Genomic DNA, 11,575 nt, shown 5'->3' with positions numbered 1-11,575 from the left:
GTACAAAGCTTTATCCAATTTCAGCACATGATTCAGATGTTTTGTGAATTCAAAGCTTGGTGGCTATTTTACATAAACTTCTTCCTTCAGATTTTCATTCAAAAAGACACTCTTGACATTCATTTGAAATAACTTGAATTCCATGTAGGCAGCAAATGCTATCAAAATCTTGATAGCTTCCATTCTTTCCACAGGTGCAAAGGTTTTGTCGTAGTCAATTCCCTCATCCTGGTTGTAACCCTACATTACAAGTCTTGACTTATTTCTGGTAATAGTTCCATGCTCATCAAGTTTGTTTATTAAAACCCATCTTGTCACTATGATGGTCCTGTTGAGTGGACGAGGGACCAGGTGTCATACATTACTTTTTTCAAACTAATAGAGATCTTCCTGCATGGATGTTACCCAGTCTGCATCCTTCAAAGCTTTTTTGATGTTCTTGGGCTCAATGGATGATATAAATGCTAAGTATATAACTATATTGCTTGTCCTAAAACTAGTTTGAATTCCTAAGTCAAGTAGAGAGATAAGATTGTCCAGCGGATGTGAGGATTGATGCTTTCATCTCTTCTAGTAATCTCTTCCTTTTTATCATCATCACTCACCTTCATTATCTTTTGGACTTCGAGGCAATACTTCCTAAGTTGAATCGGAGGGACCAGGTGTTCCTGAGGGTTATGCATTACTTTTCTTTGAAACCTAATCATTCAATCCTTTGCTAATAATTTTCTCAAAATTATGTTCTTCTTTAAGTTCATTCAACTTCTCAAATACATGAAATTTGACATGCATGCTTTTCTAAATACATAGAGTTCTTTTATTAACAAAAACTTTGTATGCCATACTGGTAGACGAGTAACAAACAAACACTGCTTCATCATTTCTGGCATCGAATTTATCGAGGTCATCCTTTCCATTTTTAGTGCAAAGCATTTGCACCCGAATGGTGTAAGATGGCCAATCAAAGGTTTTTTGTCATTCAGCAATTCATAAGGGATCTTCTTGATCATGTACCTGATCAGACATCTATTGGTGACATATCATGTTGTGTTGACTGCCTCAGCCTAGAAATTCATTGCAAGCCCTGAGTCAATAAGCATAGTTCTAGCAGTATCCACCAATGATCGGTTCTTTCTCTCGACAACTCCATTTTGCTGCGAAGTTTTTGGTGTTGAGGAGTTGTGATTGATTCCATTCTCAGCACATAACCATTCAATTTGAGAGTTTTTGAACTCAGTACCATGATCAAATCTGATGCTAGCAACCTTGCAGTTTATTTTTAGTTGAATAAGTTTGACAAATGTTATCAAAAATCCTGTCGTCTCATCCTTAGATCACAAGAACATATTCCATGTGAACCTAGAGAAGTCATCAACAATGACAAGAGTATATTGTTTACCTCCTCTGCTTTGAATTCTGACCGTTCCACATAGGTCCATGTGGAGAAGCTCCAGAGGTCTAGCGGTGCTAACTCCTTTTTTGGCTTAAAGAATGCTCGAGTTTGTTTCTGTCTTGCACATGCATCACATACTTTATCACTCACAAATTTCAACTTTGGTAATACATAGACCAAGTATCCTACAATAAGCTTATTTAGTGACGAAGTACTTACATGACCTAGTCATCGATGCCACAGATTTGCATCATTAGCTTAAGCACTAAGGCATGACAGATTGTTCCCTTCAATAGAGTCAAGATCTGCAACATACATATTTTTGACACTTTTGGCTTCCATAACAACCCTTTTTGTTTCACAACTTGTAACCACACAATTTTCAGTTTTGAACTTAACTTCATTTCCCTTGTCACACATTTGTGAAACACTTCGAAGATTGAACTTCTTGGTGTTACCCAAACTGAAAAGTCAAACTCTGATACCACTTGTTGGAATGTACACTAACTTATATAGTACTAGGTCCTCAGCCTAGTTACAATTACAAACAATAAAATAAATGCAGAAAGTAAAGATTGCACAACAACTTAACGTGGAAACTTCCTTGATCAAGGGAGTGAAACCAAAACCTATCTACTAGGACTTTTCAAATTGATTTCATTAATTTTCTCTAAGCAAAAATAAAATCCAGTTTATGAACCAATATTAACCTAATAATCTCCACCCTGAGCAATACCTACTATTAATACGACGAGCCAGAGTAGATACAACACTGCTCATTATACCAGTCCTAGCCCATTAATATAGCCCTTTTCGTAAGGCACTAAGTTAACCTAAACCTAGTCTTTACAAAGATGCACGCAAACTTGAAACGTTTCTAACCGAATGAAATGATTACTACAATGTAAGCGTAATTTCAAGCAACAAAGAAACAATTGGTATGAAAGCAAATGAAGCACATTATTAGGTCCCTGCTATTTGAAGCTTCAAGATATCTCTTTTTGAATGAATGATGAATATCGTTGTTTGTTGTTTTATTTATACCATAAAGAATTATTACACAATGTACAAACAACCTCGTCGCCTCTATTTGGTGCAGTACTGCGACTTCACCAACTTCCTGATGCAGACAACTTTTACAGTTTTACAACATTTTGTCACTGGACGAGTATTCATACTCTGCAGAGGACTGGGTTGTGAGGAAATCATCAAAACATTTAGGAACATTAACACTTGTCAGAACTAAATTAATGAATGTTAAGTACTTTGTATGGAAATAATGCTAAAGACCGAGTGGATATTAGTTAATATGGATACTCATACGTGAGTTAAGGCGGGGTATCAAGTAGCAATCTCTTGAGATGGATGCCCATAGATAAGGCGGGGAATCTAGTAGCAATCTTCTTATTCCATAAATATGTGTCCACATAGTTTATTAGCTAGTGGATCCACCTACGTTAAATTAATGGTCATACCTTAGGCAAGTAGGAATCCATTATTCGGTGTGGATAACACCGAGATTCCATGATTTGCTCACATTATCTATGTCGGTTAAGGATTATCCCACAATGAATGATAATGAACTATGGCTCCTCAAGAATGAACTACTTAGAGTGGATGGGGGTATGAGACTTCATCCATGCATAGCACAAGTAGGCTTTGAGAGTAGCTTAATGTGTAATGTCTAATGAAATAAATGTGCTCATAATGATTCTAATGAGAATGTTGACTTAAATGCTAAATGTATTGATGAATGCTTAACTTGGAATGTTGTCATACGTTGCTTTCCTTGACTTGACTTATTTCATGAGAATGTTCCTTATCTATGACTATTAACTAAATATGAGAATGATGAATGGTAACATGTTTATGGTGGCCCCAATTTAGTACTTAATATGAGTGGTATTATGAGATGTCATTCGTACGTTGCACAAGTATAACATAGGGTTGCCTAAGATGATGGTTATATTATGTTATAATGGTTTGTATGATGAATATGCTTGTGACTTATGCCTTTATACTAAAGTTCATAATGTTTCTCAAACTTGGCATCTAACATGGTTTTTGACTAAAATGTCCCTATTAGTATGATTTTTGCATGGCTATCATAGTTAGTGCATTTTTGTGCTAAACCACATTTCTTCTACATTTTCTACGAAGTGTAAGGTTTGGTGATATCGGCTTCCATCATCGTGGATAGGTTCACAGTAGATCAAGAAAAGAGAAGTTATGCTGAGTCCTTATAGTATGTGAGGGCTTTACCATCATGTTCTTTACATTTCATTATTGTGTCTAGAGCTTTTATATGGGTTGCGTCCCATAGTTCTAGTCTTATAGTTCTAGATGGTTTGAGACAAAGTATAGAATTGCGCTCATGTTTATAAGACTTCGATTATAATTTTTTTTTAATTTCGCATCATTTTCGTATATCTTATGTTATGAATGCTATGAGGTTTATATGAGGCTCCTCAGAGTCTTGTATCGTGTCATGTCTGAGGTGTAGGCTCGAGTCATGACAATAATCTATCTTCAAACTCAAACAAAATTGTATAATCAACATAGGGTAAGTGATTAATCTCCAAAATACACATTGACATTCCATATCCTCTATAGCTCTCATCTTTATGTAGCTTGTTTGGCCCTCTTAGAAGCACTTCAACTGCAATGACGAACAAAGTGGTGATATGAGATCATATTGTGTTAGTCCCCTCGTTGAAGTGAAAAAAACACACGTGATCTTCCATTTACTAGAATCGAGTATCAAATAACTAAAATGAGCCTATAAATCCTGTCAATAATAACCTCAGAGAATCCAAACTTTCGCAGCACCTTTGTTAGAAAAATCGAAGACACTCGATCATACGCCTTTTTCATATCGAGTTTTATCACAATATTATGACACTTATTTCTTTTCTTAATGTCTTATATAACTTGTTGGGCCAATAAGACATTCTCTGTGGGGCTTCTCTCCTTTAAAAATCTTGATTGACTTTTGGAGATAATCCTTGGGAGCCACTTTGCTATTTTCTCATGAAGCAATCTGGATACTATTTTCTCCATGAAACTGCTCAGACTAATTGGTCTTAGGTCCACAAAGCTTTTAACTTTTTCCTTCTTTGGGATAAGTCAAGTTAGTATGAGTAATGAATCTAGGAAACTGTTGCCACAAAAGAATGCCCTCACCATATTAATGACATTATCTTTAAGATTACTTATTTTTTGAAATATCACAAATAACATAAATTTTATTAGCTTAGTTTCAAATACAAGACCTCACATCGGCTTAGAAACTAGGTTCCATACCACTGTTTCTTCATCAAACAAAAAAAGGCATAGATTCTCTCTCCCTTTCCAACTCTGGATTTTTTTTCGAAAAGTTAAACGTTTAAATTATCATGACGACTTATTATCTTTTACTATTTAAAACGAATTAATTTACTTCGTAAAAATGATATGGAGGAAACATAATTGCGTGTCCATAAAAAAAGATAAAGCAAAAGATCAAAATCCTCCTTACTCCCCACCCACCCCATATCTCTTCTTCTTCATACCTCATCCTCCTTGTTCGTCACGCTCCACTATTCTCGTCTTTTTTATTCTTTATTTTTCATCACAATCTCAAAACACAATTTTTTTAATGTGCAATTTGTTTTAATTTTATATAATACTAGTTTAAATAAATTAAATTATTTGCTTCTGTAAGGTTAATTTTTCTGAATTTTCTTTTGTTACCCTACCTTGTTCATGTGGAATTCTTGGTTCAAACTATTCGTTATTTGGTAAAAGATGTCTCTTTTTACATTTATTACAATATTTTCTCCATGAATATTGATATTTGAATAGTCTTATTACTTCAAAGAAGCCTAGTTACTCCTTTTCAAAAAAAAATCACCATGATTTTGCAATCCGCTGTCGAATTTATTTTGATTCCAAAAGCTCGAATCAGATCGGTATGTCATAGAATAAAGTTAACAAATAAGTGAATTAAGATATCAGAAAATTATGATTTATGGTGTTGATGTTGTAGTGAGTATAGTACATCACATATCGTGAGAGTGATATTACATGTCTCAATTTCGTGTGTAATATATCATTGTGATGGTTTAAGCGTATAGATGATTTTTTGGACAAATTCATGAGGAAACTTGTGTGTTTTCCCACCAGGTACATGTATCTATCTCACTCAAATACATTTATATTGAATACATGCGGGTTAAATTAAATATTTTGTTCTAGATACATTTATATGCAAGCGTGATTCACATGTATCTAAGATACATTGTCTCTCTCGATCACTCGCCTCTCTACCTATAAACGTATCTGGTACAATTGATGAATCTCTCACCTGCTACTCTCCTCTCTCACTCGCCTCTTTCCCCATGAATTTATATTTCAAAATATTTTTCGTATCAAAACTATATGTATATCTAGTATCAAAGATACATATATTTAATATAAAAAAAAAATACACTAATACATTCTTGAGTGTATTGTGCATAGAGAAAGAAATAGGAGTGGAGGTGGGGAACAACATAAAGAGGAGAGATATAGGAAGAGAGAAAAAGAGGAGAGTGGGAGCGAGAGCAAGAGAAAATTTTGAAGTATTAGTGTATCTAATTGGGAAAATACCCAAGTACCCCCTCAACCTATGCCTGAAATCCCAGAGACACACTTATACTATACTAAGGTCCTATTACCCCCCTGAACTTATTTTATATGTAATTTTCTACCCCTTTTTAGCCTACGTGACACTAGTTTGAAAAAAAAAGTCAACCATCGTTGGGCCCACAAGATAGTTCCACGTAAGCTAAAAAGGGGTAAAAAATTATTAATAAAAGAAGTTCAGGGGGTAATAGGACCTTAGTATAGTATAAGTGTGTCTCTGAGATTTCGGGCATAGGTTGAGGGGTACTTGAGTATTATCCCTATCTAATTTGAAATTTGATATAATTATTAAATAATGAGATACTATACAATTTTTTCAAATTATAAAGTAAACTAGTATTTATGACAGAAATATTCAGAGAAAGTTTCAGAAATAGCAAAAATAAAATAGACATGATAAGATTCACTATAGTATCAGAAATTTCCCTCTATAATTGTAATTCCATTTTGCTATGAAGGTTGCGGTTTGTATATTTCGCTTGCAAATATACAAACAAACTAGTAAATACATATTCTATATTTATACATTTATGAACTTTTCAGAGCTTCATTTGTATATTTTGTTTGTCAATATATAAACATAGTAATTTATTATGAATTTTTAGTGAATAATATACAAATAGTTAGGATAAACATATACTAATCTAAATTTATACCTTCAGAAATCAAATTATACAAATTTTGGATTTAGATAATTAAGAGATGGAATAAAATAATTTTCTGAAACTATAGCCACATAATAAAATACCAAAACTATAACTGTATTACATAATATATTCTAGATGTTTGTCATTTCACATAATTTCTCATATATTTATATAGTAGTTAGATAATATCTAATTCCATTTTTCTTTTGAATGTTGGGCCAAACGAACGGAGTATTATGGCAAGGCAACGAATGAGAAAAGAATAGTAAGGCCCAAGATTGAAAGGCAGCAGTCATAGTAAAAGTAGGGTTTTGGTGTGTTCGTGCTTCCTACAAAGTGAAAGAGGAGTGGTGTCGTCTGCCTCTTCGCGGCTAAGCTTTCAGCAACCATGGGTATGCATCTCAAGTTTCCATTTCCTCTCTCACTCTCTTCCATTCATATCTGTAGATTCATTTTATCTTGTCTTTGTCATAGTTTTATTAAAATTATATTTGTATAAAATGGATATAAGGTATCTCACGAGACTCTATGCACAAGAGGCGTGCTACTGGTGGCAAGAAGAAATCGTGGAGGAAGAAGCGAAAGTAAGTCCTAGTCTCTCTATCTGCTTATTTTATTTAACAATTCTCCGTTGTCAGCCACTTCTGCTTCTGCAAATAATTGTTCATTAGTTTATATGTTAGGTTGTAGCTTGTAGGTTAGAATTGGTTTTCACCAGTAACTATGTTCATGAATTCATGATTTGACCTGAGAATGAGTGGATGGTTTCAAACAGCCCAGTGAATGTCTTTGAAGCCTATAACTTGAATTTATTATGTAGTTGCTTATATCTGATCTGCCCGTCCATATATGGCGACCTGCTTATTTGTGAATACTATTACCAAGCTTGCTTATCTTTTTGAACCCCTTGATAAAGATTCTGCCACTGGCTGAACTATTCATTAAAAATCGATGGTGAACTTGTCGCGGTCCACAGTGATTTCTCTATAGGATTTCCAACCTAGGAATCCGGTGCTCTACCTTTCCATGATGGAACTAACCTTTGCATGATAAATCTGCTAATCTGTGTATCAGTTGTGGTACTAGATTTTATTTCTTTTTCTTTTTTTTTTGTAGGAGAGATAATTATGCATTTGCAAAAGAGAACCTTATAAGAGAACCCAAATAGTAAAAATGATTGAATCAACTGTAACAGGAGGATTCAACTTTGTAAATCTTAACAATTTGATAGACTATAAGTAGGTATTGTTAGCTGACCTTCCGGTCGGGCTGGGGCTCTGCGCGCTTTCTTTCTGTGTGGGACGATACCTGGCCATAGATTTCAAATATTTTTTTTTACTTTATGTGGAATTTATGAAGTTAGAATCGAAGAGGGATTTGTGTTTGATTATACTTTTTCAAAGTAGAGAAGTGAACACTTTATTTGGAATTTATGATGATGGAGTTCGAAAATGTCCAATTTAGAATATAACTTCAAGTTGGGTTTGGAAATTTTTATAACCAAACACTGTTTTTGAAATAATGTTAAACTGTTCCACAAAAAGTGGACAAATCTCATGGCCAAACGGCTATATGTCCAGAATGACTACCAATCAACTTCACAAAAAAGGCTACAAATCATACTACAATTGATTTATTCTAGGATATTTCAATTAATTTGATCTAGTGAAATAGAAGTAAATCAGTTCCTACAGATAATCTCTATAATGTAGCTTGAGTAAAACAAGTTGCAGAAGATGAACATTGAGTCTATTGGAAAATGAAGGTTGGATAAGTCGTCTTCCTGTGACCTGCAGAATGATGTGTTAAACCAAGATTTAATCATTTGAATATTATATGGATAAACTATTATGTAAATCACTGTATTTTGGCTGCATTCTCTGAATCCATTCATTTCCTTGAATTATTTGAAGGTATGAACTTGGCCGCCAGCCTGCTAATACTAAGCTCTCAAATAACAAGACAGTCAGACGAATCCGTGTGCGTGGTGGTAATGTAAAGTGGAGGGCACTGAGATTGGATACAGGAAATTACTCATGGGGTAGTGAGGCAGTCACACGTAAAACTCGTATCCTTGATGTGGTTTACAATGCCTCAAACAATGAACTTGTTCGTACACAAACACTGGTCAAGAGTGCAATTATTCAAGTTGATGCTGCACCATTTAAACAATGGTACCTCCAGCATTATGGTGCTGACATTGGTAGGAAGAAGAAGGGGGCCGCTAAGAAGGATACTACTGAGGTACTTGAAACACATACCATTCATCTTAATTAGTAATTGTTTAAGTTAATTATTTGTGATGACTACAATTTATGAACTCTGATGACACTGTCCCAAGTATCTACATGCCAAATGATTTGTAAGTGCTGAATGAATTCTTTCAATATATTCTGATATTCTTGGTTGATACAGGAAGGAGAAGCTGCTGCTCCCGAGGAAACTAAGAAGAGCAACCATGTTCAGAGGAAAATTGAGAATCGCCAAAAGGACCGTACACTTGATCCTCACCTTGAAGAGCAATTTGGTGGTGGTAGGCTTTTGGCCTGCATCTCTTCACGCCCTGGTCAATGTGGCAGATGTGATGGGTAAGCTCTTATGCTCAATACTTTGCTTCGTGCTTCATAAGAATATTATTCAGTATTTTGATTTGCCATTACGCTTTAATTGAAAATTGGTAGGTACATTTTGGAGGGAAAAGAGCTTGAGTTCTACATGAAGAAACTACAGAAGAAGAAAGGCAAAAGTGGAGCTGGTGCTGCTGCTTAACTGGTGCAATCAGACTAGTTTCATATGGTTCTCTATTGTTGTAATTCCAATTTTGGGGATATGTGATTTTGTATTCAGTACCTTTTATTTTCTCTCTTGTACTCTTGCCAAATTTTAGTATGATCTCATTGACTACTACTCTTTAGCATTATCAGTTTTTCCATGGTCAGTCCCACTTTCTCTTGAAGGTTTTGTGAATTAAGTGGGAATGATATTCATGGTCAGTTTTGTCTGGTGGAGTGGTTTCCTGCATTGCTATTTAATAGAGCAGTGTGATTAAATGTTGCCATAATGAGAGTTTTTTTTAAGCACCGAAGCTGTAAAGAAATAATGATCATCTACATGAGTTGGAGGACCAATAACTATTCTTTCAAGACCGTTTGGTTTGAATTCAAGTTATGATATAAATTATGATGAGATCATTTTTTATTGAGTGTTTAATTTGTTATACTTGAAATAATAAAATTTAAGAACAATTTATTTGTTTACAAAAATGTCTTTCATAAATGTAAAAAGTGATAACAAAAGGGTTGAGAGAGACATTTTTGTCATTTATTTAAGTTATCTTGGGACTACAATACCATCAAAGGGGAGGGATAACTTATTTCGATACTAATTATTAATTCCGGACTTGCCAACCAAAGAACAATTAAGTAGTACTATAATTTATTCCTATGAATATTTGGCATTATCCTTCACACAAAACGACCCGTAATAGTTTAATTAAATTTTACACTTTTTGGTCGAGGTGGATGTGTAATTTAATTATCTAATAGGCGAATGAAAATATTGTGCAATGATTAAAATGTTAATTGATAGTGTATAATTAAAATATTTTATTAAGAGTTGAGGTATTCAATCCAAAGATAACTTAATTTGAATGACTAAACAGAATATTTCAATATAAAGGTATATCAATTACTACTTCATGTGATTTTATTACTTAATCTCACACTCTTTGAGAGATCATCCTCACACACACAGTTCTATAATCAGAGAAATTCTTGGGCTCTTTTCATTACTATAATTCGTTTAATTTACTTTATACTTGTATTGTTCTTGTAATATTCAAACTTTAATTAATCAACCTTATCAACAATCTAAATCGACAAGCCATGCTCTTGACTTCTTATAAATGTAATTGTATCATTTTGTTTTTGGTAAATAATGCTTGTAATTATACAACAATTACATTTTGATCACCGAATAGATCGTCGTAATTATTATAATTATGTATTAGTACCTAATAATTACACAAAATTTCAATTGCAGGGTAATTTTTCAAATATAATGTTTTTAGCTGAAGGTATATGCGTATGCTACCTCATATCATATTTTTCTCGTAATAACTCATCTTATTTATTTTTTTATTTTTATCAATTGAGGCATTCTAATTGACAAATGTTTTTGCTATATTTGTTTTAAACGTTTCCAATGATTTACTTTGTTTCCAAATTTTTCATAAAAATCCTATATTTTGGACACCTAAAAAACATTACTGGAGAAGATAATTACTCCATTGAGAAGAAAAACTGCAGCAACCCCAATAAAACTCGAAATTTAAAATAATTCTCAAAAGTTAAGGTTGCTGCAGTTTTTCTCAAAACTAACAAAACTCAAAATCCCCGACGAGAATTCTCAAAAGTTGAAAGCTTCCTAGTCCAGAAGTTAAGACTTACACAAATCCAAACTCAATTCTTGCTATCTGCAGTCTCGTTTCGTTAATGTGACCTCTCTGGCTGATGTTAAGCCATTATTTTTTCATCTCACTCGTCATCCTTTACTAAATTGGGTTTCTAATTAATGATACAAGTATAAGTTATATGGTACTTGAAATATTTGAAAGTACAGAAAACGTATTAGGTTTGCTAAACATATAATTGTTCATACAGCTAAACACTGATACATGTATCACACTCGAAGCTTTAGGTTTGTTAGGTGTATCAGTAATGTGTGTCTGAGTTATACAATATTCAAAAAGTTCAACACTATACTAATAGATACATGCAGCAAATGTCAGATGTATCTTTCCTCTCTCAAACTGTTACTGGCTTTGGTAAACATGAAAAATATGTTGGGTATATACAATTAAGGTCCAAAC

At 33.7% G+C, this 11,575-nt stretch overlaps 1 protein-coding gene across 1 annotated transcript; it reads left to right on the top strand.

Annotated features, from left to right (window-relative positions):
- The first annotated feature begins 6,839 nt into the window (after window positions 1-6,839).
- LOC101264059 (small ribosomal subunit protein eS8) lies at window positions 6,840-9,612 on the top strand. Its single transcript, XM_004246995.5, has 5 exons — window positions 6,840-7,097; window positions 7,217-7,289; window positions 8,619-8,949; window positions 9,121-9,293; window positions 9,387-9,612. The coding sequence occupies exons 1-5, from the start codon at window positions 7,094-7,096 to the stop codon at window positions 9,472-9,474; spliced, it is 669 nt and encodes a 222-aa protein (XP_004247043.1). The 5' UTR covers window positions 6,840-7,093; the 3' UTR covers window positions 9,475-9,612.
- Window positions 9,613-11,575: the final 1,963 nt, after the last annotated feature.

The sequence above is a fragment of the Solanum lycopersicum genome, chromosome 9 (genome assembly GCF_036512215.1).
Source record: "Solanum lycopersicum chromosome 9, SLM_r2.1".
In the NCBI taxonomy this organism is placed as follows: Eukaryota; Viridiplantae; Streptophyta; class Magnoliopsida; order Solanales; family Solanaceae; genus Solanum; species Solanum lycopersicum.
This window is presented reverse-complemented; position numbering and strand designations above follow the sequence as displayed.